Here is an 18,896-nt window from a genome sequence, read left to right as displayed (position 1 = left end):
AAGAGCTGCTGAGTCACTAGAACCAGTCTCCAGCTTTCATCTGGAAACACTGTCGTAAAATTAAATCAAATAAATTTGATTAAATAAAATTAACCTTATTATGGCATAGGTGGACAGAGGGTGTCCTCAGATGCTAAGCATACAGTGGCTGCTATTGACATCAGTGACTTTTGGGATGAGCCATAAAGTTTAGGTAGGAAGAGAATCAGATCCAAAGAAAGACATGGAATTTTAAAAAGTTAGAGGAAAATTGCAAAAACCTTTGACTAGGTTGATTGTCTCATCACAGCAGACACCTTGTCTCAGACACAGCAGACACAGAATCATATAGAAACTGTCAGCGTTATGTATTTTCCTTCTCTTACATTCTAATGACCCTTTGCACACGCACACGTAGTGATTGTTTTCTTGTGTAATTGATACAGGTGCATCTTTGAGGGTGATTTTAGTATTGTCTAAATGACACTTTAAACAGTGGGGAAAACTCCCGGAGAGTTCTAGCCCAGCTGTATACATTGGAAAACACTAGCTTTTTAACCTGGTATGTTTGGGTTTGAGTATTCTTGCCTTGTCCTTTTAGCTGGCTGCACCCATCTTTAACGAAGGCGTAACCACCAGCCTCTGGGCTGCAGACAGTGTGGGGCAGAGGGTACTGCTGTACGTGCAGCTGATCCCCTGATGGAACAAGCTTCATACTTGGATGTTTCTGAGTGTGCATTACTCATAAGACATTTAAGTCAGGCTGCTGTGGTGTCAGATTTTACAGACTTACAAAGTCTTGAAGCTGCCAGAAGTGGGGGTACATGCCAATATTTGTGTGTTCAGAGCCTGCAAATTGCTTCTTGAGATAGGAGGATGGATGAAAACGTGGTCACGCTCAGCTAAGACAAGATAAAGTGTCCTGATGTATAAAACTGTGGATTTCCTACATCTCAGTGGTCTTTATTTACATTTAATCAAATAATATATTATTCTTTTCACATAACCAAAGGAAAAGATTAGTCTCTAGGACTAATCAAAGGAGACTTCTCTAGCCAGGAACTGTGGAGAAAATGGAGTGCTGAGCTGGAAAAATGTGAGGGGTTTAATGTGTGGTTAATTTGCTAAAAATACTGTTGGAAACATAAGAATGTTTTTCCCTTTTATCTTTCAGTGAAAAACAGATCCAACAGTAAGATACTACAAATTATCCAATATTTTTGTCCAACTTATGTTTGAGTATTTTGTCTTAACAGATTTCTAAAGTGATTTATAATTTAGCGGTACAAAACAACATTTAGCACAAGAGAAAATGCAGCTTGAGATGTTGGTTTAATTTTCATTTGCTTTCCCTTAAAGAATAACGGGAAGCCTCATAGAAAACATTTTATTTGGAAAGACCCTGAAGCAAGGCTTTTTGGCACTCATCACAGGATGTCAGTTTGGTCCTTTCTGACACTCTTTTATATGTAAATGTAATGAAAACTTGGTAAAAAGTTTTCATTGACTATGTCTACCTTGACTATAAAGTTAGGGATCAGCCTTAGGAAATCCTGTGGCTGGATTGATTTAGATTTGGGGTGCTAGAAAGTCTAGATTAATTTCCTTTTCTTTCTGATTTGCTTTGTCATGCTCAGCAGATCACTTAATCTCTCTCTTTCTGTATCTTTTGTCATCTTAGACTGAGTTGTTGTCCTTTGTCTTTTCACACAGCCCCGCTCAGATTGAGAAACCAGGATCTCTGGGTACTACTGTAGTGCAAGAAGTTGTTGCTTGTTGCTTCTCATTTAAAGCTATGTGAGACATCAGTCATTTATGTAACAGTAACATTAGTGTTACAATTTAAATAACTTTTCTTTTAGAATACTTGTGAGTTTAGTCCAATTTATACGAATCACCTTTATTAAATGACCTATATCACAATAATAGTGGTGGCACAAACAGAAAGCTTAAGACTTCAAGCACTCAGTGATAAACAGGCAGAATGAGTATACAACAGAGTGTACTGCTGAAGGCAAACAAAGGGAAAATTTATCTTCCAGAGTGAAGTGGGGGTTTGCATAAATAAGGGCTTACACAACTAGGAACTCTTGAATTAAAAACTCTTAATACTGGATTAACCAGTATATTTTTGCAAGCTAAAATTAGTTTATTCTTTTTCGACACTGACAGCCTGATCTGTAGCTGGACTTACACCAGGCTGTTGTATTTGAATGCCACCATTTTGGAGCCATATGTTTCCTGCTTCTTTTATTGTATCTCTGTGGCCTGTCACACACTTCCTCAGTCAGAGCAACCCACGCAGACATTCTTGTAACTCTGTTATGTGAGTTCTGATTTTGTAAGCACTCTCCAATTATAGATAACCTCTCCAAAGAGCCTCCCGGATGTAAGCCAGTGCCACCTCAAGCAAGTACTCCAAATAAATCCTTTTCATAGCTTTGTCAAACACTGTTTTAAAAATAGTAAAGGAATCGGTTGTTCCCACTATTTATTTTGCTCGTTTATGGTCCTCCCCTCTAAATCCAGATGTGAAAGTTGTCTCTGCCTTCAGAGGGAGTCAAGCACATCCAAGGGGTATTACTTTGAGATGTATAAGATGGAAAGCTCTGTGACCTTTGTTTTAGCTCTGTGTTTATCTGGTACAAGGACTTATCTTGTCCCTGTCTGCTGGCAGATGGGAACAGTGACAGTAAGCCAGCTGTACAGTTTAAATAGAGTTTCCAGTCTGATACAGCTGCACATGGAGATGCTGCGATATCAGTCAGCATTCATAAACTATACATAAACAGATTCCCCAAATCGTCACAACTGTTCCTGTATTTTGTCCATTGAATAAGCACAGTTGTGTCCTGGCAGCAGGATGCTTCATGCAATGTGTTCTTCCACAAGGTAAACTCTGTTTTTTTCAGCTGGGAGGTCTCCATGTGGAATTCTAGCAAAGTCAAAGGCAGTAGTGTTGAGGATTCATTGGAAACAGCCAATTTAATCCCCCAGCTAGCTCAAGTATGTTTTGTTCAATTCAGTCGAGGAATCCAGGCTTATAAAACGACCTTATAATGGGTTTTGAGGAATTGTTTACATGAGAGAATCAAGAGAGATGAAAAACAGAGAGGGTCAGTCTTTAGAAATGGGCTGCATACAGGAAATAGGAAACGTATGTGTCAACTTTGCTTCCAAGTTCCTACACTGACATGAAAGAAGACATAAAGGACATTTCAGGGAAGAAGTTTCCACTTGCCTGTATAGGTTGAATCACACATGGCAGCTAAGAGAAGGCAGTGATACTGAAGCATGCGTAATAATGCTATTGTTGCAATTTCTGGTTAGGATAAGCTTAAAAACAGAGTCCAAGGGTTCCAGTTTCTTCTTCAGGACAAGAAGATAAGAGATGTACTGAGCTGTTTGCACTCTTGTCACTATGTTCTGTTTTGGTTAAAGTGAAACTCTCAGACTAAAGCTGAACTAGCCATAATGTTTCACTTGCTTTTAATCAAATTGAACTCATCCATTAGTTGCAAGTGCCCTGTCACTGCAGTTCATAAGACTGTTTTTTAAGTATTGTACTCAGTGGAACTGCAGAGGAGAGGAATGTTTTTACACAGCTATATGCAGTGATCAACTCCACCTTCCTACAAATAACATGTTGCAACATTTTAAAAAGAAACAAGTAAGATAGTCTTGTTTTGAAAAGAAATGTCCCAACCCTGATTTACTTTCACATCTTTACTACTGAACTTGAGAAAAGAAGATTTGAACTGCTAGTATGCCTTTTCATTTCACACTGAATTTATAGGAAGTTTCCAAATAATAGCGGTCAACTTGGCAGGAATAAATGTAGACCAAATGGTGTAATCCCCACAAGGAAGCATAATTCTCTTATGAAGTATTTACAATAGCAAGCTTGGAAATCCAACAATAGGTTATACTGTTAATAGGTTGTTTATAGCTTCTTTTATTGACTGATTCATTCTTAATAGTAACAGATTTAGTCACCTAACACTCTTCATGTGGCAGGCAGTTTGATGTCCACTGTTGCTTTAAGAATCCTCTCAGGTAGCAGAAAGTATTGTTCTGACATAAATCAATAAATAGGACATAAATAGGACCTTGAAAAGTTCAGAAGTTCCCTGAAATGTAGCTGAACTTTCTGATGCTCCCTTTCTGTGACCCTCCAATAACCCTTATCTCCCCTGCCTTTGTGACCCTTTAATGTTTCCCTGGCTCTCCATTCCCTTCATCCTCCTAAAGAGCTTGGCTACTTCCCAACTTGGATTCATCCAACAGGCCACCCTCCTTGGAAACTCTCCCAGTCTTTGAAACGGCCTTGCAGTAGGGTAACCTCAGTGCTAGTTTGCAAATTTAAATTTCACATACTGTTGAACCATTCACTATGTAACTAAATCACACTCACAATCTGGTCAGAATCGGCAAAATTGTGTTTGTGGCAAGTTGTGGTTCAAAGTGATCAGACTTCTGTAAAGTTAAGGTCTTCTATAAAGAAAATGGGGGAAAGGATTGGGATTTGTTGTCCAAATAGATTTTGTAATACTTTCTACAGAGTTAAAGGTTTTTGCATTAAGGTTACATTGCTGGTGAGGTCAAAAAAGTTTTCTTTAAAATGGGATAGCACCAGTTTGAAGCCAGCTTGCTGCCCGAGTATTATTAATTGCTACTGTCAAAACTGCTTGTAACCCATCTTTCTTTGTTTGTAGCATGTTTTTCCACTGGATATTTCACAATTATACATTGTGTAGGAGTCAGACAAAAAAAGGGGTTTTTGATATCTGAAATAAAAGTTCCAGCGCTACAGTTTTGTGTACCCTTTAACACACATTATATGATTGTCTGATAGCTTCAGACATGAGAGGATGCTACAGCCTTGTACTTTATTATATTTTTCCACAGACTGCAGTTATCTAGTAGAGTTTTAGAAGAGGTGTTAACTTTGAGTGCTAAGTATATTGTTCCTCAATAATTTTATTTTTAACAGCTAACTGCAACATACTTGTCCGGAGACATTTGTTCCAATACAAATTACAAATTGGCTCTGATGGTCTTCACATCTTCTAATTTGTGTACAAACAAATCTGAGCTTCACAGGAGATTTTGTAAAATGAGGAAGTGTCACAGGTGTCCCTGGAATATGCAACTTTGTGAATATTTAAGCCAAGCAGTGTAAATGTAGAAATCTAAACATCTACATCTTTGTGTGCCTGGCAAGAAGACAACTAATTGTGTGAACCTGGTGACAACTTGTTTTTTCGTTGTTGCCTATGTCCTTAAGGTATCTCCTAGAATATTTATGAGAGATTAGAGTCAGCTCAGGGCTTCCCAGTGACCCAGGCAAAATTTATCATCTCAAGCTTAATGACAAAACTGTGTTCTTGTCCTTGGTCATAGTAAAATTAACCTTCTGGGTTCAGAGGTGGGAGTCATAAGGGTGAAAAGGCTGCTGAGGGGGAGCAAAGTCTCCCATGGTGGCATGACAAAAGAGCAGTTCAGAGCAGATCCAGGTTGGTTGGTGGCAGCAGAGAATGTGACCTGAGGTGGGTCAGTGGGATCTCTGGGCAGGTAAGTTTGGGAGTTAGGAACTCTCTGAAAGTCTGGAAGGGTCGAGATAAAGGTTGGAACATTCAGTAAGGGAAAGGTGACTGTGAAGTCAAAGGAAGAGCTGCCAAACCCAGAGCAGTGGTCATTACACCTTGACCCTATCCTTGATGGCAAAATAAGCAATAATTGGCTGTTTCTTCTATTATAAATAATGTAGACAATGGTGACCTTTCTGTCCTTGGCAGTCACCTGTCTATGCAGCCACTTGCTTGTTTATGACTAAAGCTGGCCTGCTATTTAATTTTGTATCATTGCAGTAAAAAAAGAGCCTCTACCTTAACATGCTTGCAGTCTGAATTTTATTTTCTGAGCCTTGGAGAACCAGCACAAAAGACTGTCTCTGTGAGAAACTAACATTTAAGTGATATAACACAAAGTTGTCTGTATACAGGGATAGATAGCAAACTGAAAAACTGAAATATGTCTAGCACTGTCTTCTTGAGATTAAACAAACAAAGTGCCCTTAACTTCTCCAAATATAGCATGTGCTTTAACCCCTAAAGGATCTATGTAACCCTTATTGATAAACTTGCTCCATTTTATTAATATCTCTCCTGTACTGGGAGAATCAAGACTGGTCAGAGAATTTGAGATACTTACTCACAAGTGCTGAGTAAAGGGCCGAATAATTTCCTTCAGCCTACAGACTGGGAACATCTTCCTTGCTGAGTGTCCCTTTGGAGATTGGACATCAACATTCCTCTGCTAAGGGATTTATTCTCATTTCTCTTGAGACAGGGAAATTATGTTTAACTATCAACATAAATGGCTTAGAAATTAAAGATTGTGTCAGAAATACCAGTTTTGTCAATAGCTGAAAATAAAGCATTATGATTATTCTCACAAAAAAAACTCATAAAAAATACTCAGCAGCTTCAGTTTGTACAAACCCATCTTCTTTCACGTCCTTCATGACTTTTCATCCTCTGAGGCTAGAATTTCAGATTTAAATTGTTCAGCCGATCACTGGGGATAGGATATATTTGTTGTTATTTATCTGCTATTTAAAAATGTGATGAGCCACTGGTTGGTAACCTTAGCGAAACAAGTAGTGTTTACTAATTTGTACTGGTTTAATTTATTTCAGGTTCATGTAAAACCAAAAGGCAAAACTAAATCAGGCAGAAAACCTCTTTCCCTACTGAAAAGGCCATTAGGTGGAGTTTTCCAGCTTTGAAGTCCGCAGTATATTCTGGCCCATGAAACAGAATTAAGATGGAGCATCCTATAGAATAACAGACTTTCTCAAACCCTTTATGTGTAGGATAGACAGAAGTTTCTTGAAATGTTTTACTCTTCATGGAAACAAATGTCAAGAAAAAGAATCTGAACAAAACCTGTAATGCTCTGCCAAGTGCCGGAAAGGCCCCTGCTACTGTCCCCAGTATCCAACCTTCAGAGCAGCTTTCACTATCTACTGTGTCAGATCTTCCCAGAATTTTGCCCGAAGTAGTACATCCAGAAGCTGGACCCCAGAAAAGGCGACCAGGCACTGCAATAATATCAAAACGGTCAGACACTTCAAACATGTCCCAGATGCCACTGAATCGGCCCATCATCCCACCAAGAAGACCTCAGTTCAGGGTATGCTATATCTGTGGCAGAGAATTTGGGTCACACTCTATTTCTATACATGAGCCTCAGTGCCTAGAGAAGTGGCACATTGAAAACAATCAGCTACCAAGACATCTCAGAAGAGCGGAGCCCAGGAAACCTGAGGTCCTTACTGGTGGCTCCTGTATGCGTACAGCTGAAAATGAGGAAGCTTATCAAAGTGCTCAAGCCCAGCTCCTGCCCTGTGGAAACTGTGGCCGAACCTTCCTTCCTGACCGTCTCATTGTGCATCAAAAGAGTTGCAGAGGAGGTAGCAGCAGTGTGGGGCTGTCAAGGTCTAGCCCCAGTAAATCTTGTAAAGGCTCAGGCTCTGTGTCTGGCTCAGCAAGTAATGGTCTATCCAAGACCTGTCAAGGAAAGAGAGGGGTTGCGCCAGCCGTATCAGACAAGGTAAATTGCTAATCACATGCTATACGAAAGGATGTGGATGCATTTTGAACCTAGACACTCCAGATGAGACTGGGTTCCCATCAAATTTAAAATCACTTTCCTTCAGGAGGGTCTTTTGGCTCCATGCAGATATTTCTCTGCAGAACAGTACGTAAAGGGAAGGGGAATACTGTGTGCATAAAGGAAACTTCTAATTCCTATTTCTTTTGATTTTTCTGTTGAAAGGGAGTACTTGGGTCCTCACACTCTGTGGTCCTGTGAGAGTTATGTACCCAAAAGGGACCCTTGTGTGCTATAGTTCCATGGGAGATTCTGTTGGGCAGCTTAGGCTAGCTTTGAATGTTACATGTTTTAGCAGGTTTTAGGTATTTTTATTTAGCTAATATGAAATAGAATGTTTTGTTATCCTGTAAACACTCCAGTGATTTTCATTTTTGCCATTATTCTTAACCTTGGCATGGAACACAATTTTACTGAGGACTGCATGTTCAAAGGCAGCAACTCAGAGTATAACAACAACAAAATAAGACTGCACATTTCTTTCCACTGAATTTGATTCAAGATCCAAGAATAAAGAAGCTGATTCACATTATCCAAAAGCTACACAAAGTTTTGGAAAATGGCATATTTTTTTCTGCATTTGTTTCTGCACAAGCTGTCTTTTGGCCAGGAGTTTTGTAAAAAGATAGATGTCTAAATTTAGGCCCAGTGTCTAAAATAAAAGACTTTTTTTTTTTTTTTTTTCCAGTGGGTGTTGGACTCCTGATTGCCTACATTAGTTTTGAAAATGGGATGTAGCTTTCTCAGTCACCAAAGGAATGTAATGCTATGCAGAGCATTTCTAAAAGCATTTTAAAAATCAAAGCATGCTGTACTTCCTTTTTGCAGCTGCTGAATATAATGGAAATAATAGCATTACCCTAACAATCATGAGAATAAAGACAATGTGAGGCATTTTAATATTATGATGTTTGAGGCCACTAATTTATAGATATTGGCAAATTAGATCCTCAGCTCAGCAAATTTTAAATAACCCACAAACAATTAGAAGTGCTGCACAGGTGCATCTATAGCTATAGGAAAAGAGATGTTCTTGTTGTGTTACACTGCATTGTACCATTTACAAAAGAACTGGGGTTGCTTCAAAGGTGATTGTTCAATGAAAGGCATGGGTTCAAAACAGACAGTTTTGTCCATCACTCAAAAATTCTGTATCTTTTAAAAAAAGGCGAGGGGGGAAAGATGGGAGGGGCAAATGTCCGTTGCTATAATGTCATTAAAAAAAAAAACAACAAGTTCAGAGTGTGGTTTGGCATTGAGAGTGACTCTGTAAAAATGTTGCCCTCTTGCACAACATGTCTGTTCCCTGTGTGGATTCAGTCACATCTGCTGACTTGTTGAACAACAACTTTATTACCACTTTTTACTTCTGTGAGCTCTGCAGAGCAGGAATTAAATGTTTTTGAATCTGTTCTTCCTTCTGTGTGAACAACAGGTTTTCTCATTTACTTCCAAGCACTTACAGTCCATCAGTTGCAGCAGAACTAATGAGGCCGCACAGCTTGCAGTTTGTAGTTGACTCTGAAGGACTTTATTATTAACAATGACTTTCAGGAAGGGATGATGGGTTTTACCTCCCTCAGATCCTTTACTATTTTTCGACCTGTCCTTTTGTACAGGTGTACACATTAAAGGCAGACATAGGAATGGAAAGAGTGAAAGAAATATCCTGTTATCCCAGGGGCTGTTCAGGACTGGCAGACTGCTTCTAAGAAGTGGTCAAATGAAGCTTTTTTTCCATAGGTTTAAATTTTCTGTGTGAGGGTCTCCACCTCCTGTCGAAAGGTCCACACATTGAAGGATGTTGAAAAGCACTAATCTCATGGAAGGAACACAGATTTGCCATAACAGGGACAAGGCCTGAGTCTTCTCTACAGTCATCATCTTTTTCCAGCATATGGTTTTAATTTTGCTCACCTTACCAGCTACTCAGCTGCTTATTAATTCTGTTAAAAAAGAGCAGTAGCATAGTGAAACAGCAATCTGTTTTGGTCCTGGCAGGAAAGCATTTGGTTCAGTCCATGTCTCATTTAACAGGCCTACTCACTGTGACAGTGAATTATTTAAGTACCTGTTTAAAGTCCTGATTCAGCAAAACGTCAGAGGGAAGGAATAACTGAAAAAGAAACCCAGTCCTTATGTAAGTGTATTTAATAATTGTAATGCTACCATCAAATTAATTTATGCAATGAAAGACGTCCTAAATTAAAAAGCTGGATTTTCCTCATCTTAAAAATAAATATGTGACTGATTTGGTGGAATATTGCGTGAAGGGCATTTTATCTTCACAACTGCAAGCACTTTCTACTGTGTGCCTCTGTCCTGGAGCTCTCTCCTCTAAGCAAGTGCAGGATCAACTAGATCAGCATCACTGCTGACAAACACTCAGTTAAATGCCTTTAGAGCTGGGGACTCAATACCCTCCATAAGCCATCTCTTCCACTAACTGTCCTCGCTCTCAGAATGCATGAACATGTCTGAGTTAATCATGTCTGGCTGTGTAAAGCAAACAACAGCTTATGCTCAAGAGACTCTCAAGGATCACATCAGCTCAGGAATTCTGTTTTGGATTCTGCTGTGATAACCCCAGAAAATGGAAGTGATGTGTGGAACTACTGATATTCAGACTTGCACTACAGCAGAGTGTGGTTTTTATGCTTTCATAGACCAAAATGTCTGCTACATGGAAGTATTAATGACTTGCTGTGGGTCTCTGTTACAGTTTTTTGACAACAGATAATGCTGATCCCAAAATCCTATCAGATGTGTCACTAGCATCTGGTGCTGCCATCTGCTGTTTTCTTCTTATCAAGTTAACTACCTAAAAATAAGATATCAGTGTTCTTCCTTTATTATATTGTAATGCATTTTAACACAGCATAAGTCTTGAAAACCTGTAATGAAAAAATGTTGATGTTGTATCTTGCTGTAGCATAAAGTCTTCTAGTCGCTTAGAAAAATGAAAACTCCAGATGCTGTGTAATTTTAATGAAGATGGGAAATCAATCATAAACTTTGGTTTTGCCTTAGTTGCAGCAGTTTTGAACATCTTAGAAGAATACTGACAAATATTTTTACAATACAGAAAGTTAGATGAGGATGGACAGTGACTGAATGGTTTCATTGAAACTTACTGAGTACTCTCATTGAGCATGATTGAGCTTCCTGCCTTTCTGCTTTCACACAAATGCCATGTCCATTATACTGATGTATTTCTTTTACAAGGCAGCACATCAGGAGTAAAATGGAATATTCTAGTGCTTCCAGTAGAGTAAAATCTTTAATTACCTACATCATCTGGCAGAATCGCCTTGCTGTTCAAGGAAATTTCATACACAGGCATATGACAAGTCCTAGCGTTAGTCTGCTGTTGTGTCGGGGCAGTAGGCTGTGAAATGCACCTTTGCATAGTCATGAGAGCCACACCACAGCTTGTCACTGTCCCTTATGTAAAACGCCTCTTACTTTCCAGAGAAGAATGTATGGAAAGGGCTGCTTTCAAACAACACCATGCTGTTACCCAGTGTTTGAGCCAATCTTTTCCTGAACTTCTGTTCCTTGGGCAATTCGAGCCCGTGATGAGAGCTCTTGGCCTAGAGCAGGAGGCCTCCCCTCCTCCCATCAAAATACGTGGATAATTAAACAAATAAGAAAGGTGTGGGTGTGTGCAGTCCTGGATGATAAATATTTATGGAGGGGAGCTTGGGAGACAGTCTTATTGGGTGTACTTAAGAAGAAATTAAAAGCTTTGTGCACTATGGGAGGATTTGACCTCATGTAACACCATAGCAGCAGCCTGGGGCTAACCTCAAGTAATGTCAGGTCTATTGAAAATACATAGTTGCGTGGCCCTCTGAGCTAAATAACTTCATTCATGGTCACGCAGACATACTTAGCAGCCTTGGAGAAAAAAGTAAATACTGAGACACCAGAGGAAAGCCTAACTGCACTGCTTTCCTGTAGGTGTTTGTAGGTATTTTTATAATAACACATATCCTCAGGAACAGACCTTCCCTACAACCCTTTTTAAAAGTGAAAAACAAAGCAGTGAGCAGACAGCCTAGCCACTGGCCTGTGAGTAGTTTGGGTTGGAAAATTGTGGTGATGCCAAAAATAGTTTAGTTTCAAACTGCAGGCCTCCAGATGTGACATTTGGGATAGGCAGAGGCTGAAGAGAAAAAGAAATGAAGGATAAATATCATTAGCTGTAGAAATTCCAAATAAAGCTTATTATACCTCGTACTCCCCAGTTAAGCAACGAAAGAGGTGTTACTACCAATTGTAAGGATATTCTCCTTCAGGTTTTATCATCCAGCTTTCTAACATGTGTGTATTTGCAGAGGAGGATTTGTGGATATAATTTGATCTGTGGTGATGGTGTAAACTCCCTACATTTCTGGAAAAAATAATTCCATGCTTAGAGTGATCTGATTTCTTTTAATGAATTCTTGTCTCTGCTATTGTTTCTGTACAGTTTTTAATTGTGGAAGTTACAAAACAGAGACATTTCTACTTGAACAGTTTTCATAAACATTTTTTCACCGAATAGGATTTAGTTATGACTCAATCCCCATTGATAACTTTGGAAAATAGAATCCTCTATTTAGTTGTAGGCCTGGTTTTGCTCAGTCGCAGCAAAAATTCACATATAAATGCCCTGTCAAGACCTGAAGGGAGGGATGACAGTACTCCTCATTCAGCCTTTAGGTTTTCAGGTGAGACTATCAAATGGACCAGCTAAGAAGTGTGGAAAAGTATCCAGATTGCACTGGATGGAGATCACTAACTTTTGTCTTGCATGTGTTCAGTAGTGGGACATCACAATGACTTTACAACAAGTGTCATGGATTTGAATGAAGCAGTCAGAGACAAAAGGCTATGTCCATTTCATACAGGTGTTTTTACACCTACCATTTATTTAGTAAACCATTTCTGAAATGCTGTAAACATACCCGTAACAAGCACGTACACTGAAATGAGTTGTCTGACCTCAAGAGTTTCAGCTATAGTATCCTTATCTAAAGCTCTCCAGAGCCTACAAAGAAACATATGCTGCTTTCAACAGACTCTGTATCTGGCCCCAGAGTCTTATCTCCAAATCAGACAAGGTCTAGCTCAAGAAATGAAGGAAGTAGGTGAAAATTGATAATGAAAAATTAGAGGGCATTCTTAAAACAGTTGTTGCTGTATTCATCTATGAATAGGAAGAGAAGGTTATATATACATTAAAAATACCTTGCTATCAAAGATGGCTAAGGAAATTCCATTTGAAATTTAAGAAGATGAAAATGTCCTTGGAAAGATTGTCTTTGGATAAATTATATTTAAAATAACTGTGAGAACTTTCCAGTTGAAGTCCAAATTTTCCCAGCAAAAATACACTTTGTAGAGTAGTATTTCTTCATGTAATTGAGTTTACATGTGTGATACAGGAAATAAAGCTTATGCAGATTGTTCACTAATGACATTTTCAGATTGTAACATAAATGCAAGAAGAGTTGCCCAGAATTTGTTGAATACCCTGATGGGCTGACAGAAAGAGTCATAAATACTAGAACAGGTTACGCTTTGTCTTACACACCAGCAGAGGAAAAAATGAAATCCCCACCTCCCTTGTTTGAGTCAGAAAGTCTTCCCGCATTTGGTCTGGCATGGCCGTCCCTCTACCTTGTTGGAAGACCGGGAATAACTCATCTCTTACTGGTATTCTGCAGTCAGGAGTGCAGGAAGTGCTGGCAGTTGTGAGACCCATCAATGTGCCTCAAAGTGCTGTCTCTGCAGTAGGGTTTTACACCACTCCTGTAGCAGGGCTGGTACCGCCACCACGCCTAGCCCGGGACGTGCCTAAGGACACAGTCGAGTCCATAATCTGCAATAGCACAGTAATTATATCTTTTTCAAGGTTAGAATATGTATTTGTGGTGCTTGAGTTTGAGGGACTTTTGTCTTCCACTGAGCTGTTTTTCTCTGTGAACAAAAGCAGATCTGCAATGCAGAAACAATGACTTGCTTAAAGTCCAGTTCTGCCCTCACTGCAGTCACTGGCAAAGTTCATGCTGAGGCCTTCAGCATAAAAAAACAACATTTTTCCCCCTATCCTGAAATATCCCGGCTTGGTTTTAATCCTACAAGGGTAAGAGTTCCACCAACTAACTGATCTGTGGCAGAAGTAACATGGGGTTAGGGACCACAATCACAAACTTAAGACATCTGCCCTCATTGTACAGCTTAAGAGAGATGCTAAGGCTGGCCACAGTGCTTTAGCTGTATTATGCCTGGAGACGGGGTCTTTGTGCTACTCCACTAGACATCAGCAGTTCAGCTGTAGAACCTATTGTTGCTGCTTCCCATGTTACTTCTGTTTGGTAGATAAAAAAAGGACTTCAACATTTAAGATGGACACTTTGCTGTGGGAACCTGATCAAGCAGAGGAGTTGTTTCTGCACATGAAGACTCAGCAATTCCATTAACTTGATGGTATGAAAATAAAAGAACTAAAACCTACATAGCTAAGTATTAATTAGGTGACACATGAAATTTCATCCCAGTATCTGCAGAAGGAGCCTACCCGTTCACGGTGACCAGTTAATGAGGCAATGTCTCTTACAAACTTCAAGACTGAATCCAGACAAAATGAAACTAATAGAAAAAGTTACACTGATTTCACAGATATGAATCAGTTTCTACATGATTGTTTTCATCCAAAGTTATTCTGATTCAAAATTAAGGTTGAAAACAATACTTACTATTCTTCACAATTGTTTTTTGCAGGCACAAGTGATAAGACGGCCACCAGCAGTGCTCTGTTACATATGCGGCCGTGAGTATGGAACAAAATCTATTAGTATCCATGAGCCACAATGCCTGAAAAAATGGCACCAAGAAAACGACAAGCTACCCAAGCATTTGAGAAGGCCAGAGCCCAAAAAGCCTGAGGTCAGTCCCGTACAAGGTAAGCTACAGACAAATGAGGAAATGGGAAGAAGAAAGTGGGAGGAAGAGAAAAAAAGACTTCTAAGCAGTAGCTTAGTCATTTTCTCCATTTTACTCTGAGGAGAAGGTAGCTATCATGGCTTGTTTTAAGCTTCCTTCTAAGTATCCTTTTCTCCTTCTGTGCTGCATCCATGAGAAGTAAGAGTAGTTGTTGCCTTGTGGAACATGCCTCCTGGGACAGTCCTCTTTATGTGTCAGTATGTTCTGAATCAAAGTGCAAAAAGGTTAGCAGCCTGCTCCACAGCTACATCACTACCTTTTCACTACTTTCAACGCAGTAGAAAAGTGTATTTTAAAATGGCAAATATAGTCGTTAAAATAAAGCAGACAACATAAGGAAGATACTTCAGCCAGATTTTACACCTATAGCATAGGTTATAAAAAAAAAAGCCTGGCACTAACACTTAGCCGTGGTAAACAGTGAGTGGCCTCAAAAACAGGTGTTCTGTGGTAAAATAAGAAATAAAATACTAGATGCACGATGACTAGTAGAAAAGAAGGTATTTTTAAAACCTACCTATAGCACATACTGTTTCAGATTTTTATTAATATATGCTTATAGATAAAAATTCAGTATCCTCTACAATGAACATCCAGTGGATGTTATTGGTCCCTTTTTATTCACAAGCCTTAGAAGATTTCTTTGTGAGACATAATAATATAAACACAGTGGGAAAAATATCTATGTGGTATAAAATAAGTATTTTATTTCTGCCAAGTATGTGTTTGTGCTGTGGGTTCTGTTTTGTAAGATGCTAGATCCCATTTCTTCAAACTGTTGACAACTGGTGATCCTCAGCACCCGACAGAGCAAGGCTCCTGTATGCATTCTGGGACCGTGTGCTCACTTTGGGACCAAAAGGAAAACTTATCTGTGCTTTGCCTGGAATGTGCTCCCAGGACTTCCCCATTCCCGCATAAAGTTATTTCACTATTTCAGCTGGATGCTTTCCCTGGCCCTGCCAGCTGGTCTGAGCTACTTTGGCTCAGGTTTGGACCACTTGCCTAGAAACAGTTAATTCACCCACCTTTTATTTTATGTTTGGGTTTTTTTTTATAGTGCCTGTAATTTCCCGCAGCTTCCCCTGATGTCTGGAAAAGTAGATAAGTTCTCCTACAACTCACAGTGAAAGAGTCATACACTAGATCAGTTTACAGCAGTACAAAGAAATATGTCCCCAGAAGACACATGCAGAAGAGAGTAAGATCACTGAGAACACTAACCAGCTGTTAAAAATAATAATAATTACAGCTCAAATAATATCAAATCAGGACTTGATTAGCAAATGTCTAGCAGCAGAGTTGAATCTGCAATAAAAGATAAGTTCAAAAGAGATTTTCATTGTATTTCTTTTTTTTTTTTTTTTTTTTTGTTAAAGTCTTTTTAATTGTTACATGTTGAGTGGTAGAAAAGATGGAGAAAATGAGAATTCCATCCGAAAGAGGAGGATGCAAAAGGACAAATCAGGTTATTTTGAAATACCCTTGTCTTATTTTGAAGGAGTGGAAGCAGAAAGACAACCAGCCTTTGAGAGAACAATCCAGCAGAAGGCTCCCAGATATGAATCAGAAAATTGTCTCATTTATGCAATGAGTCATATCAGGCGCCGCACATCTCTTATGAGGTGTTGTGTGCCCACGGTTCCCCAGGGGACACTGACCTGCTTCCAGCATCTGTCCCTAAATGCCTGCTGATGCAAGTCTGATCAGTTCTGTAGCTTGAGCTGAAACTGTTGTTCCCCCTACAGTTGCCTCATGCTTCTGGCCTCGAGAAAATAATCTCAGTGTTGTTCTTTTTCCGTAAGATTTACTCTCGATCATCTGGTAAACGCTATAACTGACCTTGAGACCACATACACGTACTGCATGTCTCACAGTTTCTCAACTTTGGGAGGAGGGATTGTTGTTGAATGGAACAGGCAATGTTCAAAAAAAGCTCAGAAATATTAACTGCTTACATAAAACTTTTTATAACTTACATAAATCTTTTTCTGAAAACTCAAGTGTCGCAGGAAGACAACCGCTGCCCTGATTACACAGTGTTTTGTTTGTGGAATGCCGAACACATGCCTGCAAGGAGAAAGTCATCTCTCTTTCTCTTTTTTTTTATATTCAATAAACTTTCCAAAGTACAGAAAATACACATTCATTTCCTGCAAGCAAAAGGGATATTTGTCTCAGCCAAGAAAAGAAACACTACTTGGTTGCTCTTCTAACAAAAAGAACATTAGGAACAGGCATATTAAGAGATCTAAGGCTTATTGTGGTTATGTGAACCATTGGATATGAATCATATTAAAACTGTATGGGCCTTTAATGAAGAGCTCTATCATGTGCCAATGACAGAAACCATGGAATATTTTTAAATGTACAAATCCTTTTCTTTTAAAAATTGTCTGCTGCTAACAGTTCAAAGACAAAACCAACTATTTTGTCTTTTTTTCTGTATTGTCATATCTTTTAAAAAGGGCAAAGTGAATCCATCTTCAAATCGAGGCCTGTAGATTTTTTTCTGCATGCACTTCAAATTAAAAATCTTAAGATCTAAATCCAGTTATTAAGCAACCTACCTGTCTTTTTTGGAAATCAGTTTGAATTAATGCTATGTGAAAGTCCATTTCAAGGTGAAAGTCTATTCCAAGGCGAAAGTAAACATGATATTTTTTTATACTCAAATGAAATCTGAAAATACTTCTGATGTGAGTGTTTGAAGAATGCTCCTGAGTTTTCAGAGCAGTCACTCTTCCCACAGTGGAAAATAACTGAGGGTAAGACTGGATTAGTGCTTAAATGACAATAGATGCATAAGTGCCATGACCTCACTGGAAGTTGCGGCTTAAAAGAACTGTAGGTTTTGTCTGTAAGGTTTTAGGCTTACCTAAGCTTTTCTCCACTTATTGGCAAAACTTGCATAGACTTCAACAGGAAGAAAATTGGGCCCCTTGTCCAGAGCAACACAAAGAGCATATTCTCAAGTACAATACGCTCCCACCCATTGCCATGGTCAGATAACACATGCTCATTAAACAGAACTTGAAGTAAAGCCAAAAAGTGAAATTTGCTGATAATAGTATGTATGCAAAGATGTTAATAATTAGCTGAGAATGCATATCATAACACACAGCATGATGTTTTCTCTGTACTTTCATACAATACAAAATGATTCAGTTTGAAGTTAATTTAATTCAACCCCTGGGACAAAAAGCAGAGTCTTTTTTATGTATTTTTTACTCTTTTGCTTCTTTCCTTTCTTTTTCATTTGCAAAATCAATATGGTTTGGTTAAACTGAAAGGCTCAGTCAACAGGTATTTCCTGAAAATATTTTCCATAAAGAGTTGAATGTGGGTCTCCAGAATGAAAGCTGATACTTTCTTTTTTTAATTTTCCAGCCAAAGGTTTCTATGATCTTGATTCTTTAAATGAGGCTGCCTGGATCAGCGCCCAGAACCAGCTAGTTCCATGTGATATTTGTGGGCGTACTTTTCTTCCAGACAGACTGATCGTCCACCAGCGGTCCTGTAAACCGAAACCAGCAACATGAAGTGGATGTAACACACATGAATATCTATGCACACATGCTCACACACACACACACACGAACACATACACATGCACCCATACCTTTCAGACAAACCATGAGAGAAATAAAATCCAGCTAAACAGCCATGAGCATCAAAACTGTACTGTGTCATCGGATCACATGCTCCAAAAATCTCTAGAGTAAAATCAGCAGTTGCTACTGTATTGTAAGGTCAAATACGGTGGTTTTTTAGCCCAGCAGTAGCCAAAAGGTCTCCTCACTTCTGTTGTTCAGGTAGCATCACCTTGAAACCGCGCTTTGAGAGAGATGGCATAAGAATACTTGAAAATAGTGTTAACTGTCATCTTTCTTCTCCTGAGCCTGTGCTTTGTTGAGTGCAGGAGAACCCAAGTGAAGAATCCTCCCAGGTTGCTTTCTGAATCACTGTGCTGTCTTAGAATCATAGGATCATAGAATTGTCTAGGTTGGAAGGGGCCTTTAAGATCATCTAGTCCACCATCAACCTAACTGACAAAAAACAATCACTAAACCATGTTTCTAAGCACTATGTCAACCTGTCTTTTAAATACTCCCAGGGATGGTGCCTCCACCACTTCCCTTGGCAGCCCATTCCAATGATTAATAACTCTTTCATTGTAAAACTTTTTCCTAATATCCAATCTGAACCTCCCCTGGAGGTCTTAATCTCTGTTGGTCAAATGTAGG

The 18,896-nt window shown here is 39.1% G+C and overlaps 1 protein-coding gene across 2 annotated transcripts; it reads left to right on the top strand.

Moving 5' to 3' along the window:
- The first annotated feature begins 6,703 nt into the window (after nt 1-6,703).
- Nucleotides 6,704-18,650, top strand: LOC106894640 (zinc finger protein 474-like). 2 transcript variants are annotated; one of them, XM_014953426.1, is made up of 3 exons: nt 6,704-7,596; nt 14,428-14,608; nt 18,040-18,650. In XM_014953426.1, the coding sequence occupies exons 1-3, from the start codon at nt 6,892-6,894 to the stop codon at nt 18,189-18,191; spliced, it is 1,038 nt and encodes a 345-aa protein (XP_014808912.1). In that variant the 5' UTR covers nt 6,704-6,891; the 3' UTR covers nt 18,192-18,650. The 2 variants fall into 2 exon arrangements, with proteins under 2 accessions (XP_014808912.1, XP_014808914.1); XM_014953428.1 differs by lacking the exon at nt 18,040-18,650 and adding an exon at nt 15,710-15,928.
- Nucleotides 18,651-18,896: the final 246 nt, after the last annotated feature.

Source organism: Calidris pugnax, unplaced genomic scaffold (genome assembly GCF_001431845.1).
Source record: "Calidris pugnax isolate Ruff unplaced genomic scaffold, ASM143184v1 scaffold209, whole genome shotgun sequence".
In the NCBI taxonomy this organism is placed as follows: Eukaryota; Metazoa; Chordata; class Aves; order Charadriiformes; family Scolopacidae; genus Calidris; species Calidris pugnax.
The sequence above is the reverse complement of the archived record's forward strand: the minus strand, read 5'-3'. Positions and strand labels throughout refer to the sequence as shown.

Coding starts and splice junctions, on each gene's coding strand:
- LOC106894640 (XM_014953426.1), top strand. CDS start 6,892: ATGGAAACAAATGTCAAGAAAAAGAATCTGAACAAAACCTGTAATGCT. Junction 7,597..14,427: donor CGCCAGCCGTATCAGACAAG/GTAAATTGCTAA, acceptor TGTTTTTTGCAG/GCACAAGTGATAAGACGGCC. Junction 14,609..18,039: donor TGAGGTCAGTCCCGTACAAG/GTAAGCTACAGA, acceptor TTAATTTTCCAG/CCAAAGGTTTCTATGATCTT.